At 42.2% G+C, this 19,467-nt stretch overlaps 1 protein-coding gene across 1 annotated transcript in view; it reads left to right on the top strand.

The window, feature by feature from the left end:
* The window catches only part of LOC117829367 (trichohyalin-like), a 151,585-nt gene that overhangs the window by 83,419 nt on the left and 48,699 nt on the right, over positions 1-19,467 (top strand). The window contains exons 8-15 of the mRNA XM_034706999.1: positions 3,188-3,355; positions 4,829-5,008; positions 14,073-14,156; positions 14,470-14,637; positions 14,764-14,838; positions 15,579-15,746; positions 18,576-18,794; positions 18,927-19,157. Of these exons, the coding sequence (XP_034562890.1) occupies positions 3,188-3,355; positions 4,829-5,008; positions 14,073-14,156; positions 14,470-14,637; positions 14,764-14,838; positions 15,579-15,746; positions 18,576-18,794; positions 18,927-19,157 (1,293 nt within the window). The remainder of the gene's footprint in view (positions 1-3,187; positions 3,356-4,828; positions 5,009-14,072; positions 14,157-14,469; positions 14,638-14,763; positions 14,839-15,578; positions 15,747-18,575; positions 18,795-18,926; positions 19,158-19,467) is intronic.

The raw sequence follows: 19,467 nt of genomic DNA on the forward strand, positions 1-19,467 counted from the left end.
CCTCTTTTCTTCATCATCATTTTTCATCTGAACTCCCTCTTGCACTATAGATGAGTTAACCCAAAAAAGACAAACTTGAGAGCACTAATACGCCATGTTGAGCACTCTAATTCACACATTATTGTCTCCGTTTTTAAAAACATATTTTATTTCCCCACAGTCACACTGAAATGGTCTGAATACTCAGATAAAGGGATCATTTTAATTCAGTGCTGCAGTATCGGCTGCCCTGCTGATCATAATTGTGACCATCCATTAGCCATGCTGTAGATGAGTTAACAGGATAAAAGACTACCTTTAGATAGCTGTTACATTATGTTGGATGATACATGTGCTGCAGAGTCTGGAGAACTCAGGCTGTGTTCAAGACTCAAGTCCAAAGTCAAGAAGTTAAGAAAACCACTGAACTGTAGGTAACCACTGCGTGTGTGTGTGTGTATGTGTGTGTAAATCTGTCCTGTGAGGGTTTTTTCTGTGTGTGGCAGTCTCTTTTTAATAAACCTATGAGAGTCTGATATGTAAGGGTATGTAATTATGTGCACATGTGCATTAAAAAGAGTGTGCATGAGTCCGTGTATGTAAATGTGTGTGTGTACTGTCTGTGGAGCCTCCTCACTAATCTAACACAGGGCTCAATAAACACAGTGCTAATGAATAGGGGCTTTGATTTGGCATGGGGTTCTGAACCAGCAGCCCACACACACACTCACATTCAGGCACGGGGTGAGGAGTTCAGCCACTGTCTGCTTCCTCAGAAAACAGCAGCCTCTTTCCTACAATTATAACTCCAGCACTGCTGCATGCACAGAAACACACAGCGGGTTAGAGCTTTGAATATAACTGGACAATTATTGCATGTTTGAGTCATTATGAATGAAAATAATGTTGAAGTTTGAAGGCTTGTGTAAAAACTAATAGATGTTGTTTTGAATGTAACTCTAAAGTTCAGATGATAATTATAAGACTAGAGTTGGATGTAATAGAAGAGAATAATGGACCTCACATAAAAACACGATGAAAGCATTTGTCGTCAAATTAAATTATCTGTGCTACGTCTACTAACGACATAGTTGGACAGCCTTGCTACCTTTTTCATGTTATTTTTCTGGACTTTATTTCCTTTTATTGATGGAACAGCTGAAGAGGGACAGAAAATGTGGGGAGTAGAGAGCGAGGAATGCATGCTGCCTGGAGTTGAGTTAGCAACCGCTGGGAGTGCTAACCAAAACTTCAGCCTCAGCCTTCCTGTTTGATGAGGGACGTAACGATACCTTGCAAGGGAGTTGAATATTGGTACACTGGGATCCTACCTCACCCCTCTTCCCCCCTGCTATCACTTACTTTAACTTTTCCTGTCCTGTCGTCGTACCTAAAGTCTCTAAAAGTAGTATGGGAGGTAGAACCTTCAGTTATCAGGCCCCTCTCTTTTAGAATTATCTACCAGTCAGGGTCTAGGAGGCAGACACCCTCTCTAATTTTAAGAGTAGGCTTCAAACTTTCCTTTTTGATAAAGCCTATAAGTTAGACTGACACACTGGGATCCTGTCTTTCCCTCTCTCTCCTCTCTCTGCCTGTCTCTTACTTTAACTCTTCCTGTCCCATTAAAGTTACTAACCATAGACCTTTCTGGAGTCCCTGAGCTCCCTTGTCTTGTTGGTTCCATCTAGATCTCTTCTGCTGTGGACGTGCCAGACTCCAGCTGCTACAACTACTACTATCCATCTCACCACTATCATCTCTCTCTCTCTCTTTTTATCTCTGTCTATCCCTCTCTCCAACACGGTCTCAGCAGATGTGCGTCTAACATGAGTCTGGTCCTGCTGGAGGTTTCTGCCTGTTAAAGGAAGTTTGTCCTTGCCACTGTAACTTGCTAAATGCTGCAAAGTGCTCTGCTCATGGTGGATTAAGATGAGATCAGACTGAGTCCTGTCTGGAAGATGGGACTGGATCTGATCCGGTCTTGATGTTGGGTCTTTGTTAATAATAGAACATAGAGTACGGTCTAGACCTGCTCTGTTTGGAAAGAGTCTGAGGAGAACATTTGTTGGGATTTGGCGCTATATGAGATCGGATCGAGAGGAGCCAGATGAGGTGGTTCGGGCATCTGGTTAGGATGCCTCCCGGGCGTCTCCCTGGGGAGGTGTTTCGGGCATGTCCGACTGGGAGGAGGCCACGGGGAAGGCCCAGGACACGCTGGTGAGACTATGTCTCTCAGCTGGCCTGGGAGTGCCTCGGTATCCTCCCGGAAGAGCTGGTGGAAGTGGCCGGGGAGAGGAGTGTCTGGGCTTCCCTGCTGAGGCTGCTGCCCCCGCGACCCGGACCCGGATAAGCGGTAGAAGATGGATGGATGGATGGATGAATAAAGATTGATCTCGTTCAACATCTCTTGTGTCTGGCTGAATCGAGGCACATATTCATGGTTGCAGTAGGACGAGATTTTGCAGTTGAGGATGCACCACTAGTGTTTCGCTGCACTTAACGATATCTGGCTTATTTTCATCCTTATAAGATCACCATTCAGCTTCATAAACTAACTGTACTATGTTTCTTTCTCTGCACCTTTTCATATATGTTGCAGTAATGTCTACACATCTGCTCCACAGATAACAAAGACAGAGAGAGGTACAACAATGGGAAGACTTTAAAAGCTTATACCTCTTTGAGGCTGCTAATACTTTCTTGAATACAACTCACACAACTCAGTTTAGCAGAAGCACCAAAATCCTATTTGTAATCAAAACAGGGAATAAAATAACCTTGGCAAAGGTGATACAAAGGGAAAATAAAAGCAGATAGAATAAGAGTTTTTGAGGCGATCTTGTCCTTAAAGCATTAACATAAACTGATTTACACCCTAAAAGAATTGTACTATCATAAGCATTGTGAAATCCATTATATTGTGAGTTGAGTGGATTAACATCCTTTAGAGCTGAATTTTTTTGTGCACTTATTCAAGGTTTCTAAAGAGTAGGAGACAGATAAAGGAAGAATGTGTGTGTGGGTCTCTGGTCGGCTTCACATTCTCAGAACAAGTCCTGAGGCGTGATCGACTTCAAGTTAGAGTAAAAGAAAGTAACATCCAACTGCTATATGTTGAAACTTGTAAAGTTTAATAGTTGTGTTGGCATGTTACAGACTGCTCTGTCGTCCCTGTGTGTGCGTGTGTGTGTGTGTGTGTGTGTGTTAGATGAAAGAGAGAGAGGAGCATGTGAGAGATCTGGACCAGGATGTGGTGGGTTTGCGAGCCACACAGGACTCTCTCAAGAGAAGCTTGGCCATGAAGGAGAAACACACGAAGCAGCTGGTCCACGAGAACACAGAGCTCAAAGAGAGCCTGGCTTCACTGCAGAGCAAAGTAGGTAACACACACTCTGTCTCTCTCACACACACACACACACACACACACACACACACAGGGGGGAGCTCTTCTTAAATAAGGAACAGAATTGGGTACCCTTCCTTAAATCAAATCCAGTCAGGTACATGAGGGAATTCTCCTCATTTTTTACTTCCTTCACAGTTAATCATCCGTCCTTCTTCCCCTCCTCCTCCGCCTTCCCTCTCTCGCCCTCTCTCCATATTTAATAACTCATCGCCACCATCTTAGCTCCGCCGAGGGTTGGCTGGTTGTACAATATAAAACCATGTTCTTGTGGATATCACTTAACCAAAAGTGGGGGAGGGGTTAACACTTCCTTTTTTTGTTTTGTTCATTCATTACTTTCCATCAACTCCCATCTTGCTCGCCTTTTTCCGTCCCTCATCCCTCCGTCCAATCTCGCCCTTGCCCCAATGAGAGCTAAAGGTAATGTATGGGAACATTAAAGAGTCATACGCGTGATGAATGGAATGGCCTTTAGGTTTCTCTCGTTGTCCTTTTCCTCTCTTTCGTATAATTCCCTCTCTTTCTCTCTGTCGCCCTTCCTCTGTGTTTCTTTCTCTCCCCTCTAGGTATATCACAATGGTGCGTTCTGCTGATGTGTTTAGGCTTAAATTAACCCATTTACTGTGTCCTTGACCAAATCGAGTCATTCATCTGCTGCCTGTGTTTTAGCGGCGCCGTGCCTGGCAGCCGACTGAAGCGAGTATTTCCAACATGAAAGCTTTTTGGTCTCTTGACTTAAGGAACACTTGAAACGCTCTCTTTAAGGCTGACTTTACGCCCTCACTTTTCCAACACTAACTTCATTTCCCTGTTACATCATCGACATAATAGTGCATTCATCTTCAAGTGCAGGGGCTCACTCTGCACACTTGAGTCATTGGTTTAGTAACACAAAATTGTCTCTTTTTTCTCTTTTCTCTGCTGACAAAAAGATTTACTCAATGCAGTTTATTCTCCTGCAGTCACACAGTGCTCGGCTGACTTCAACATGTCAGATAAAGATGTATACAATAGGGCAGAAGTATGCTTCTTCACATATTTACTCTCTGTGAGCTTTGTCCCAAAGTTAAAGAAGCTCTTGGTGTCCTCCCACTTTATGATGTGTAGTCAAGCAGCTTTACGGGTCCTGAGTCAAAGCAGTAACTGTAGGGTCCTCCAGTCTGGCACAAAGCCTTTATGATGCTCCTTTTCATCACTATAGAGACAGAGCGGAGACAAATGTCCCTAAATTATTCTTTCATCCTCTTCTTTTTCTGCTCTTCTTGTCACGCTTCAGCCTCTTCTTCTCCTCCACGTGTGAGCCTCCTCCTCGGCTCTCTAACAGCTGCCTGCCTGCCTGCGACTGTCCCTCTCTCAGCCTTTTGGAGAAGGTTCAAATAACAACATAGTGCACACATTCTTCAACTCTTTTCTCCTGCTCTCTATTTTCTGCTCACTCCTCAGCTGCAGACGGGTGAATGCATGCTGAGGGATATCAGGGAGACCCTGGATCAGACCAAAAGCAGCCTGCAGACGGAGAGGCAGCAGAAGCAGCAGACCCAGGACCAGCTGCACCATGCACAGGAAGAGATGGAGCATCTGCAACAGGAGCTGACACATGTGCATCGCTCCACTGAAAAGAAGGTAATTTGTTTCTCGCTCTGGGAGCTCAATCACATTTTTAAACAATATCTGAAGGAAGTGGCTTGTTACACTCCCACTGATTGGTATTTGACCTCCCTGTTGTTGCCCGCGTGTTGTTGACACTGCTACATTATCAACACGCCTGCTTCCTCACAAGGTCAAGAAACATTTTCTACACAAAAACGGACAATGTCAGAAAAGAACGATTAAACTGCACGATTTCCCACAGCACAGAGATGAAATATAATATTCACTTTAATGTAATGCATTGTCTTTTGGCACAATGGGACTGATAAGAAGGGTCACGCAGGTGAGCGATTCATTTAAATATTCAATTTTCAAATGTAATATTCACTGTGACAGGCATTGTCTCTTTCTACAATGGTGCTGATAATAAGGTTTGAGATAATGGGTAATGGGATGTTCTGATATTTAGAGCCTTATTGAAAACACACACATTTGACGAATACGGACTTTTTAACATTCTACTAAAACAAGGATTTTTTTCTGCCTGAGAGTCGAGTTAAACAAAAATTAACATTCTTATGCTCCACTGCGTCTACGCCATTTTGTCCTCCGCCTATTCAGTGATGTATTAAAGACATATGTTCGGTTTTATTTAAGCTTTAATTAAGCAGGGCGGGGAGATACTTTTCACTACGCCATCGCTGAATATGAAGGGATTGGATTAGTAAAAAAGAGGATCAGTCCTTTTTCTTTACCACGAAAAAATTCTGAATATTTTTTGGTTTAGGGTGAAGGTCAAGAATTTTAGCCTCTTACCGAGGTTGTTATAACAAAAATAATCCGTCCTCTAAAGGCCATGTTTTATGAAATTAGCTTTAGCAGAACAACACATTTAATTAAAACATTTATAGAATCCTCTGCAGCAGTTTCAAATCTGTCAAGCGGTTGTTTAGCCTGTTTTGTGGATTTACGTGTGCGTTTAGCTTCACTGTACATCCTTGTGTCTGTGTGGGTGTGTGCACATGTGTAGCAGTGTGTCTTTCATGTTTTCGGATTGGCTAAGTCAGCGGTCGGACCATTACACTGTGTCCAGGGATCTGGTTTCTGGCCCACATCTGGCCCTGCTTTATGCACCAAAAATGTTCTTTCTCTGATCTATTCCAAGCCCTCTCTCACACACACCCACACATGGACTCACACACAGTTACAGCTTTGCATTCACTCATGCACACTTCATTTCCTCATTGTATGGACAGAAGTAGTAGTAGGTGTGTGTAAGAGAGAGAGAGCGTGCCTGCTCCCACTTAAACATAAGTGAAACTGAGAGAACTTTGGGTTAAGTATTTTTCTTTTGGCCTCTCGATGTCCTAACATTAGCACAGCTGAACAAATACTGTCAGAACTTTCTCCTTCATCTGAAACATGCTCTGCTTAGTCGCTCCCGCTTTACTTTGCTGAGAAGAATAGGAAGTCAGTTTATCAAACCTGCAGGGAGTTAGTTGTCCATGCACTTCATTCTGAGGTCATGTTTTCTGAAACTGCTGAGGAGTGGTCTGTGAATGAGGGTTTGAGTGGTTCTGACTTCACTCTCGGGTAGAAGCAAACCACCTGACCGCTGAACAGCTGCTTCTTGAAGCACGGTTCTCTTTCCTTTTCATCTTTTGTGCATTGACTGAAGCACACTCGTCAGAAAGGAAAACACGCTGCATTAAACCAGCCCTGCATTGCTGCAAACATTTTCAAATTGAAGTTGTTCTGGATCCTCTGACTCTTTTACAGGTATCTACAGGTGAAGGCCAAAATGCCTCTGGAGGTTACAGCCAGTCAGAGAAATAACGTGTGTGTTGAAGCAGTTTGCTGAAGGCAGGGTAGCTAAAAGATTTAAATCATGTGGCTTATCCATGGTATACTTAACTCTTATGATATCATGCGTGAGCTATGTGTGTGACTTCTGATGCATTCTGCCACTGAACACAAAACCAGCGCTTTCCTTTACAGCAGTACACTCATCCTGATTATTTAGAGCGATTCAGTGGTTAAAAGTGAGGGAACATTATCAAACAATTATCATTTATTTGCTGTCTATTACTGAAGGATGAAGAAGCGGCCTCAGATTACACACGTTAGCATATTTAGCTACTTTATTGGATCTGTCGCTGCAGACAGCAAAGCAAAAAACAACCTAATCAGCTCTGAGGCCTTGTTTAAAAGGACATTTGGATTTATGGACTAGTGTAATGGTGAGACAACACTCAGGAAACAGTCAAATAACGCACAATATGTATAGAATAACACGGCTTAAAATGGCATCACAGAGTCTGAATGCAAAGAGTTAATTTGCTAACAGTGGTTAGCAGAACTAGCACCACCCACCTTCCATCCTCCTTGCAGGTTAACAACACATGCCTGTGCTGGATTACTCAGTACTCTAGTTTAACCAGACACAGCCTACAAACAACTCCATCTCCATTATCTAGATCAGCATGCTGTCAAACTCCACCGTGCTGCGAGATGTCATCTGTCGTCTGTGCTTGTTGACATCCGGGTGGTAGAGCACTGTAGTATAACTCTACCATCAACCAGAGCTACCGCTGTAGCTGGTGGTGAGTGGGTATGCTGCAGCTTAAGGCTGATTGATACTTTTACGTCATAAGCACTACATACTTGTGCGTCGATGTGTCCGTGTCGCGCAGCAATACTCCGACAAAACTCTTGAGTGCAGTGCGGTCTCTCTGATAGTCGGTCCCCTGCTTCCGGCCCCGCTACGATCTCTGTTTCCTTTTCCACAGAGTTTCAGAGCGTGTTATATTAATCTACAGCTGATTCATGTCACTGTTTATCATACAGACATGATTACATGAAGAATAGAGAGGAGGAGATGAAATACACGGCCGATGTGTGGCGGGGATCCCGGAAGTGCTGTAAATGCAGGAAATACAATGCCGCCGAGCGGACCAATCACAGGTCTTGTGGTCCGCGTCGATTCTACAGGTAGTTACATTTTGGAGGAGGTGCACGTCAGCTACGTACGTAGGCCTCTGCGTAGGTACAGGCGAAGAAGTATGAATCAGGCTTTAGACACAAGATATGACCAACACTTCAGGCCTTTCATTATAAAGATATCAATCATTTGTTTAACTGACTTGTAGTTATGATGCTGACTAATGAGAATGACACACAGCTGTAACTTCACTTCTTGTTTCATGTTGCTGAGACTATTGGTTTATGTAATTCTGCTTTGGTTCATGAGAACATCTAAGATATCTGTCCTTTCTAAAGAGCAACAGGAAAAGTGATCCTTCTCCACACAGATGGATGTACTTGAATCTACTTTTCATTCATGTTGCCCTGGACTCTATGCCAGAAATAGCCTGAACATTATGTTCAAAACTGTACAGTCAATAGTAAAACTATTCTCAAGTCTTCCTCCCCACACCTGAGGTCATAATGTTATCTGAAACCGGTCGTGTCCTTATTGATTTCATATCTGTAGGTCGGTATTGGACACTTAACTAGTTATAATAATAATAATAATAATAATAATAATAAGAAGAAGAAGAAGAAGAAGAAGAAGAAGAAGAAGAAGAATAAGAAGAAGAAGAAGAAGAAGAAGAAGAAGAAGAAGAAGAAGAAGAAGAAGAAGAAGAAGAAGAAGAAGAAGAAGAAGATACATTTTATTTCTGGGCGCCTTTCAGGACACGCAAGGTCAGCTTACAAATGTAACAATAGTAAAAACACAGTATGAAAAGTTATCATAGGAACAATTATTGGTGTCTTCAGTACATGTTCAAAACACTGCTGTTCCAGCCCCAAATGTATCTTTACTGATCATTAGTACAACTGGTAAGTACAACAGTAAGGCAAGGCAAGTTTATTTATAAAGCACCATGCATACAAAGAGCAATTCAAAGTGCTTAACAGAGTTAAAAACTAAACAAAAACCAGAGCAGTAACATCAACAAAAACGAACAGCAAACACTTCAAACATTTTTAAGCATTAAAAAATGTTATGCCACCAGTTAAATTTGATCTACTCTCTCCTTCTCATTGTGTACTCATGTAACTTAGCGTACATAGTAAATAGTGTTGGGTCTTAATATTTATTTAGTTTAGGAGGGATTATTACAAATGATCAAGCTGCTACGGTTAGCCACTTTTCTCTATCACCTGAAGCTCCACCCTTAATAATCATTTCTACAGTAGCACCCTGAGAACAAGGTAGATAACTCACATAATCACAAATATCTCACATGAAGTAATGTAGCAGCACTTAGCATTTGAATGAAATATGAAATGTTGTCCGGTTTGGTTAGACTCATTCAACAGAGAATGCAGTCGCTCCAGTTGTTTGAGAAAAGGCCTGGATAGCGCTCCTGTGTCGCTGTCAGACCGACAGACCCGGCCCTTCCAAGATAATCTGTTGTGTTTGGCCTGCCCTGAATCAGGCGGGATGGATGTCTCTAAACTGATGGCTTCCAGACACTTCTGCCAGAACAAGAGAAACATGAGCTTACGGACTCATCTGGTTTCCAGGCCGGAGAGTTTCACATGAACACTTCTATATTGAGGTGTTACCACACATATAAAAAGTGCTGGGAAAAAAAAATAATTTTTTAAAGTGAATGAAAAACTTTATTTATTCTTATTTGTCATCCATTGACAGTTTGCCTGATTGGACCTTTAAAGCTCCTGTGAGGAACTTGGAGTTGTGTTGATTTTGGCGCCCCCTGTGGACAAAGCAGAACCTCTCATCTCTGCAGATTTTGCCTCATACATGTGTTAGAAGTATTTTCTAGCAAAAAATCTCACCCTGTGTTATTTTAACACTTGAACGCATAACTCATCTTAACGTTAGACATGAAAGGGTTTTAAAAAGACTGTTTTAGCAGCGTGTAGTCAATCAATACGACTGAAGCCTACCCCCCTCAGCTGTTTAGAAGTTACATGTTACTGTTTAGAAATAATCAATCTCATATCTGAAGGTTTTGTTTGCTTTTGTAGCCCATAAAGAAGCTTCAATATTAATTTTAGTCTGTTTTGTAACAGGATAAAATCTCCTCTTCACAGTTTTTCTCCATTGCTTAAACACAATTTTGAAAACAGGGCCCATTTTGTCAAAACACTACACACAATTCACACTACCACACACACAAGTAGCAGAACACCTCAGATCCTTTGCAAAATGAAACACTCTTGTAAAAACTACTAATTTATCAAAACCATATTTTGTTTTGTTAAACGTTTCATATGACCTCATTCTGTTTGAACCAGTTACACACTGCTGCTGCTAACCTAAAACACTTTATATTCTACTTCTCAGTGATAAGAGTACTGTAAGTGAAGCACACAGAGAAAGTGCAAATATACAATTCACCAAACACTACACAAGACCAACGCTGCAGACTGATGAAAACATCATTTAGTTCTCTCTATATACCCAAATTAGTCAACATGTCAACATGGAGAATCACAACAAAACATGTCCCAGTTTTCATGCTACTACAGTAGTGTTCATAACACTGTAAGCTCAGCAAATATCACACAGACATAAAATACTCTATCCAGTTGAAGACAGGTGAACTCACCTGTTTCATTTATATAGTGCTTAAACCTGATTGGTGTGTCTATAATTACAGTTTTTTACGACTGCATAAATACTAAAATCAAAAGTAAGTAATGTCTAATGTAGATTTTTTATTTTCTTTTTACTGTAGTTGTAACCTGTGCTGGAAACAGTATTTTATGTCTGTGTGATATTTGCTGAGCTTACAGTGTTATGCACACTACTGTAGTAGCATGAAAACTGGAACATGTTTTGTTGTGATTCTCCATGTTGACATGTTGACTGATTTGGGTATATAGAGAGAAATAAATGATATGTTCATCAGTGTGCAGCGTTGGTCTTGTGTAGTGTTTGGTGAATTTATTGTATATTTGCACTTTCTCTGTGTACTTCACTTACAGTACTCTCATCACTGAGAAGTAGAATTTAACCAATTGGCTCATAAGTGTGGTAATGTGACAGTCAGTGCTTTGGAATTCTAAGTGACATCATGATGTACTTCTGTGTTGAATGTATACAAGTGTGTTTAGTGTTTTGAAAATCACTGTGTGTATTGTTTTGCAAAAAAGTGTGAGTCTGACATTGTGCTGAAAGTGGTGCAAATCTGGGCCGATGTTTTGCTCCTTGAGTTTAAGGTTTTGATTATTGTGTAATACTTTGATTTTAGTGTTCATGCAGTCGAAAAAACTGTAACAGGAGCTTTAAATTACGCTACAGGAAAATACGTTTTGACAGTAAGAACATCTACAGTCCAATTATGACCAGCTGCTTCTGTAGAAAACCCACAGAAAGAGACACAACACCCCCTCTTCACTTCATATTCTGAACTATAAAACTATAAAACTCCTCCATCATATACATTTTTAAATCCTGTATTATTCATCATCCTTATTTACTGCTTCTCCACCTTATATTCTGCCTTAGTGTTCCCGGCCGTGTCATGCACTCACATGAAATCGTGGCAATGGCCAGATGTTGCCGCAGTTTTAACATGTGGTTAAAGTGTTACACCGCTCCCCCTCCCTCCGCATTTAGGAACTTGAAAGAAAGGAAGCCATTAACATGACAAGGGGCTTTGTCTCAGAGATCATCTGCTTCATCTTCTCGGAAACAAAAGTCACATGCAGGGCTCTGAAACAAGTCCGGGTCATGAATGCACGTGAGGAAGAAAAGAAAGAGCTGATTCTGACGAACGAGTTTTTAGCTGATCATTGAATCATATCTGAAGAATGCAAAAGATTCAAAGCACATTATAAAACTCCCCCTGATGATTTGTGTTCCTGCAGCTCTGTGTTGCTCTGATTGTTACTCATTTTTACAGTCCTGCGTGTAACAGATGCAGCATGAAAATAGACACAGTGAGTTTTTGTGTGGCGATGCCCAGTCGTTACTTCATTGTGAACTCTGCAGCACAGTGTTTCTCCTGCTTCCCACTGGGGCCGGACTTAAAAAGTATGCACTCATAGCTCTTCTATAGCATGCTTTGGATAAAAGAATTCAAATTGCATTTTATCTGAAATGGACAAGGGGGGGGCTTCAGGGAAGTGAGAAAGCAAAGAAGAATAAAAGAAGTGAGAAAAAGCGGCTCCGCAGTGGAAGGTTAGCAGAAATGTGGAATGTTGTTCAAGCCTTCAAGGTTGGATTTGGACAAACATGGTCCTGCTCACAATGCTTTACAACCATCAGAATAGCTTACTGATTTTTCTCTCTCCTTGCTTTCTCTCTTGATCTCGCTTATTGCTCATTTCTTTTCTTGCCGTGCCACTTCTCCCTTTCATCCCCTCTCTGTCTCCACACCCCCACCCCCGACTGTTCAAATATTATTTCTCCCCCTCCTGTCGTCCTCTCCCCCCTTTTTTTCCCTCCCTCTCTTTATCTTGTCATTGCCTGTCAGTAGGGATTCTATCGGCGCTGAGTGTTGTGTGCGTGCGTATCTGTGAACACATTGAGACTGAGATACACTTAAGAGCTCATTGATTTAAAAATACCTTCGATATTGGAGGTCCCCTCCTGCAGATTCGTTCAGAAGCTTATCACACACACACACATACACACACTCACACACACACACACGAGTAGACATCCACGTAGAGATATGCATAAACCAAAGCTCCACTCCAAAGTTTCTCCTTAAACTTTGTGATTGACCTAGTTAGTGTGTCGTTTTGACAAGTTGTCTGTTTTGACACGACATCCTCCGGTGTTTATCAACATCCATTCTGCCTATCACACTTTCACATGGGGAATTCACGCACACACAGACACACATAAAAGCCAAATCAAGCTTAGACTTGAAAATGGGCGGGAAGTAAGAGTTGTGTTTTCTGCGGGTAAGTGAAATGACTTGATTTAACGCTCTGGTCATATTATTTTAAATTCTTCTTCTCTTGATGTCCATGGAAAAACAAAAAAAAAACAGCCTGTGTTCAGCTTCCACCTGTTTGTTCTGTGTGTAAGTGTTTGTGATGCAGCTGCTGGGTGCATGCTGGGGTGTGTTTTTTTTCTTATTCCTCCCCTCGCCATAGCTCAGGTTTGGTGTGTTTAGCGAGCCTGGCCGCTGACAGGCAGAGGTGAGAGGTCAAAGAGCCAAGTTAACTCCATCAATCCCCACGGACAGTTACAAACGAGCCCTCAACTCTGGCCAAAACAATCCCTGGATCATGCAGGACGGGCGGGAGGGGGGAGGAGGGGGAGGGAGTGTGAGCGAGCGAGTATTTGACTCAGTTTGACATGAAGGCTGTTTGTGTACACTAAAAAAGAAAAACAGGAAACAAAGACTTACATCAAATTTGTATTAGTAATATCCAGAACAATCCCATAAATGTGATTCTGCTTGTGCTACTTGTTCGGTTAAATTGATCTGGATTCACTGCTCAGAATTTCTCCTTTTCAACCTTTTTTAAAAATTCAAAGAAAAGCCTCAGAACCTCTTTTTAAAAAAAGGTGTAGTATAAGAGCTTCTAAAAGTACTCAAGTGGAATATTCAGCTTAAATTTCGGCACTTTTTTGCAGATATTTGGCGATTTTGACTGACCCCCACACACAAACACAGAGAAAACCTTGACGAGATACAGACTCACCGAGCACAAAGGAGATAAAACAGTCAGAAGTATTTCCCGGCAAACTTGTGAGGACTCACACCCACATGAAAGAAGCACACGCAGACACACACTCACAAACACACATTTGGCAGAGAATTGAAGTGGGTAATTAGGGAAGGTCACCAAGGGAACAGACAAACACAAGCGATTGTCAGACACACTGTATACTCACGAGAAGCATAAACCAGCGCTCCTCTGAATCCAGCCTCACGCAGCCACTACCGGCGTTATCTTAAACACAAATATGAAAACAAGACGGGGATATTTTATCTGAAGTTTTGTAAACAAGGACCTGAGTTCCCCTGCATCTGGAGAGACAGCGTGTTGAGATATGATCCTCAGAATAACATCAAAAAGACTGCCTGTGTGTTGCAGCTAAATGAGCATCATCCAACTTCCATAAAGCGTCAGATTTATGTGTCGTTTATTGCAGATTCACAAGAAGGAGATTAAGACGAGTGCGCTGGTGAAAGAGCTCTCAGAGAGGAAGAGGCAGCACTCTGAAAGCCAGAAGGAGGTAAAAACAACAGCTTCATTATTCTCTTAACGGGCCTTTTTAATCCACATGACTCAAATTAACATTAATTCTGTTAACTGAATAGTTCATCACGGATTCCTCAGTCAAATAAATTAAGTTACTGTTATATTTATTTCATCATAGAAACCAATCAGAATCAATCTAATTATACTGTCCTTGTATTGCACGTTAATTAATGCAGAGGAGGTGGAGACGTAACTTTCTTTTACTTAGTGGAAAGTTATTTATGTGTGTTCTGCTGCAGAAGTTGGAGCACTGATTGAGTGCTTTAACTTTATTGCATATTTCCCAGTTGCTCCAAACAGAAAGAGCTTTGCAGAAACTGTGCGAGGAGAAGGATGAGCTGAGAGCCAAGATGGACGACCGGAGCAGAGAGTGTGTCCACCTCAAGCAGGCCCAGGAGAGGCTGGAGGCTGATCTGGCTCTGAGCCATGAGAAACTCCACACCTTGCACCTGGAGGTCCATCTCTCCCTGTTTCTGAGTGCATGTGTTTGTGTGTGCGTGCATGCTTGGGTCAGAGATATGCAACGAAATCTCATGCTGATAACCAAATATGTACTTTAAGTGTATTTTCTGTGTGTCAAGGTTCGGAGCAGAGATCAGCTAATTCTGCAGTTAAGAGCAGAAATGAAGTCAGCGGAACAAAAGACACAGGAACAGGTGGGGAGGCTTGTTTTCACTGTTTGTATTTGTTATTTTCCTTTTCTTTAAATCTTTTTAGTCCTTCTGACTTCTTGTCTTCTATCAAATTTTCTGCCGCATTAAGTTCAGTTTGTGAGAGATCGCTCTCCCCTCTTTAATATTGCAAATGTAGCGTCTTCCAACTGTTTTCTGAGAGAGAGAGATTTTTTTTTTTCAGACTTGTTTCAGTTTTTGATTTTAAATTTGTCTCAGGGCTTAAATTCCTTTCTAGGCCGTACAACGAGGATTTTGAACCTGTCTTTCTATTTTTTGTTTTTCCTTTTATACGCTGAGGCAAGGTTGAGTGAGCACCCTTGTGTTTTTTTTTCCAGCAATGACCTTTTTTACACCCACTGAGTTGCACACATCCACTCAGGGGAAGTGCCCAAACCAGCAGCAGTCTTCTACTGCTGGCTACCATCAGCAGCTCCATTAGAGCAGTGGGAGTTGTAGCACCTTGCTCAAAGGCTCCTCAAAAGTTAGCGCGAAGGAAAGGGGAATCGTTACTCATTCATGTCTGCTGTGCCCACATTTTCCCAGCTGATCCTCAAACTAAACTGGGATACTCTCTGACTCAAGCCTGATTCCCTCACTTTTTCGGGCTCTTGCAGCCCCCTCTCTGTTTTTGTCTCTGTCTGTTTGGACTTTGCATGCCTACATCAAGTTTTTCCAATTCCATCCTTTGCAGTTTTCCTCTCTTTCTCTGTCTTTGTGCTCAGGTGGCTGCACTGGAGGCTGAGGTGAGACGGTTGAAACACAAAGCCAGAGAACATCAGCAGGAGGCCTGTAAGTTAAATGAGAAGGTGAGAGGCATCCAGTGCCTTCAAGACCGGACGGAGAAAGACCAACAGCAGCTACATGATCAGCTCTGTACCAGTCAGCAACAAGTAAGGAAGAAGTCTCTCCTCTCCACTTCACCTCTGCTCATCTCCACCTCTCCTACAGGTGGAATCTATTGTGAAATCTATAGATCAGTCCAACTCTGACCTGGAAGCTGTGAAACAGGCGAGCTGAGATTGATGCGGAGCGCTGGAGCCAGAGAGGCATCCTGCTCCACAGCCGATTCAAGCAAAACAACTCTCTGCCAAATTCAGAGCGGGCTGAACGATCCGGAGTCGGAGGTCACAAAGCTCAAGGACAGTTTAAGTCAGCAGAACATAGCCGCTGAAAAATCAAGTCTTTTGTGCATTGAGTTATCAGAGAGAGAAAGAGAGGCCCTACAGCCAACCGGTCTATGCTGTCGAACCAGCGAACAACATGCAAAGAATAATCAGATGCGCTTATGAATCTGAGAGTGAGTGGTCAAAACAGAAGGGATGTTACTCAGACAGCGGCATGCAAAGGAGAGAAACACGTCTTTCTTTCCACTGAACGCTGTACAGTTCTTGTTTTAATGAAAATCATCCAGTTTGTTTAAATGGCCATCTTGGTTTATTACATAAAGGCTGAAGCAGCGCTCCTGTGTCAGCGTCATCTTACAGACACGCCCCATTTTCAAATACAGGACTATGATTTGTCCAGTGTAGCTGAGACCGGCGGTAGTCCCGGACCAGTCTGCCTTCGATAGATCAATCAATCAATCAGTTTTTATTTATATAACGACAAATCCCAACAAACGTTATCCACAGACTCTTTCCAAACAGAGCAGGTCTAGACTGTACTCTATGTTCTATTATTAACAAAGACCCAACATCAAGACAGGACAAGATCCAGTCCCATCTAACAGACAGGACTCAAGTCTGATCTCATCTTAATCCACCATGAGCAGAGCACTTTGCAGCATTTAGCAAGTTACAGTGGCAAGGACAAACTTCCTTTAACAGGCAGAAACCTCCAGCAGGACCAGACCCATGTTAGACACACAGGTAGGTGAAGAGAGAGAGATGATAGTGGTGAAACGGATAGTAGTAGTTGTAGGTCTATGGTTAGTAACTTTAATGGGACAGGAAGAGTTAAAGTAAGAGACAGGCAGACAGAGGAGAGAGAGATGGAAACTCAGGATCCCAGTGTGTCAGTCTAAGCCTATAGCAACATAACTAAGAGCTGGTCCAAGCCTGATCCAGCTCTAACTTTAAGCTTTATCAAAAAGGAAAGTTTGAAGCCTACTCTTAAAAGTATAGAGGGTGAATGAATATGAAGTGTTGTTGCATGTATTATTCCCCTTGGTGGAGGCTTAAGGTCTTGCGTCATCATAATGTTGTCCCTTTCATGTTTGTGTATACTTTGGTAGGCCACCATTATTCAGCTACAGAGACACAATGAGGCTGATAGCGCCCTCTGCTGTTTAGGGGTATCATGATTAATTTTCCATCTCATCGATTTAAATCATCCCTTTCAGGAGCATTTTCCGGCTGTCTCACATGGCACTGTCACACCCACACTGAGCAGCACACAGTCGAGTATTCAGAGTCCTTCGAAAAGAACAAATTTACAACAGACAAAGTTTTTGTTGCAGTTGACTTCGATTTGTCCGCGTCTGGATCATTCAAATTAACGAAAGAAGACAAGCTGACCTCTTGTTTGTCAACCTTCCACATCCAATTGGACAAAATATAAAAGCAGAAAGGAAAGATTAAAGAGATTGAGTGGAAAAAAGAATAGGAGAATTAAGTTATTATCAGCGGAGGGTCATCTTGGGTAGTCATGTGACGGCCATGAATACTCAAATAGCCGGCCAAATGAGGGTCAAAGCGGTGTGTTTTCCATCATATCTAATGAGGGTTGTGTGTTTCTCCAGAGCACAAGCTCCTGATTATGGTCACAAGAAAGCCATGGTTTTCCCATTAAGCCTTGTTAAAAAAGCCTTTCATCCAGAGACAGAGAGAAGTCGTAAATCGTACCGTTTGGAGTGTTTGGTAGAGAGCACATTAAAGGGAGCTGAATTCATCTACTTAAAAAAAGGTAGAGTCAGAGTGTGACGATACCTTACTGCTGTTTTTTATCTGTTACCTCAGATAACCTTGGTTAAAATGATCCCTCTCACTTTTAAGCATTCCACACATACACTAACACACCTACACAGGTTGTTCAGTTTTGACTCAAGAGGAGAGAGTGAAAGTTGATGGTGTTACTCCACCCTCTCCTCTCCCATCCTCTCCTCCTCTCCTCTCTTTCTCCCTTTGCATGAGCAATTTTTCCACTCAGCCATGCTGCCTCCTACCCACTGTTAGTCCTGGATGGGCCCGGCTAATCCCTGGTTAAACCAAGCTGCAGCGAACCACTGAAATCTAACTAGTTGGCTGTCATTAGCCGTAAACCCTCATGTTCTGATCCAGATTAGGGCAGGATTAACGTGGATGAACTCAAGCTGAGTGTTGGAGCGGGTTTAACTTTCTCAACCTCTCTGCTTGAAAGGTGAGCTACGGTAGGATTCCTTGTGTAACACCCGGATTAAGCTTGGTTTCACTTCCTGGGTTCCCCTCTTTCATTATGAGCGAGGTTACTGAAGAGCGGCACGATATATTACACCACATTAGACAAACTAGCAAGGTTTTCTCACTGCCTGCAACATTTAGTCACAATGAAGCATCAGGTAAAGCCTCCTGTTTGACTCTTGGTGCTTCTGCAACACGACTGATCATTGCTCCAGTGTTTCTCTCAGTGAGGGGAGTCACGCCCCGGCAGCTCTACCAAATCGTATAGCTGCTATATTAAAAACAACAAGTGTTCTTTTTCTTGTAAACATTTATGCTTCACTCTGCTGTGTTTGCCTTCAGGTGCAGACATGTGAAGAAAGGCTGAAGAGGCAGGAGGTGGAGATGGAACTTCTTCACCAGCAGCTAAAGGGAGCCAAGGAGGAGCTGAGAGATGCCAGTGTACAAAAAGGAAGTGTAGCCATTTTTAAACAGAAGTACACCGCAGCGATAGAGAAGGTGCACAGGGTGCAGGGACGGGTGGAGCATTTGGAAGAGGAGCTACGGTATTCACAGCAACAGGTACATCACAGTTTAAAGGGAGACTGTATTTTACCAGCATTGCATCTCTATTCCAACATCGCCTACCACTTTTCTATAAGCATGTATTCAGTCCTCTGAGTTTAAGCACAGTCTACATTTTTCCCTCCTCAGCTAAGAGACTCTCACTTAGCGGCTTGTTCTGTGAAGGAAGAGCTAGCTGAGATGGTGCAGCGATTACAGGAAAAGGTTATCCAATGGGAGAACTCTCAGGAGGCTCTGGACCAGCTGACAGATGAGCTCCAGACCAATCAGAATCTACTTAGAGAGAGTCAGCAAGAAGTGGATCATCTTACAGGCCTGAGAGGATCTCTGCAGGAGCAGGTGGACACGCTGAAACAGCAGGTTAGACTTGTGCACATAACAATCTGAAACAGCAGGCTAGGAGACATGTGCATATAATAATAATAATAATGATAACAACAACAACAACAACAACAATCATAATCATAATCATAGTCATAGTCATAGTAATAGTAATAGTAATAGCAATAACAATAACAAAAATAATAACAACAACAATAATGATTTTAACACTATTAACAATAATAATAATAACAACAACAACAACAACTACAACAACAATAATAATAAGAATCACAATCATAATAATAATAATAGTAATAACAACAACAATAATAATAATAATAAGAAC

This window comes from Notolabrus celidotus, chromosome 17, assembly GCF_009762535.1.
Source record: "Notolabrus celidotus isolate fNotCel1 chromosome 17, fNotCel1.pri, whole genome shotgun sequence".
NCBI lineage: Eukaryota > Metazoa > Chordata > Actinopteri > Labriformes > Labridae > Notolabrus > Notolabrus celidotus.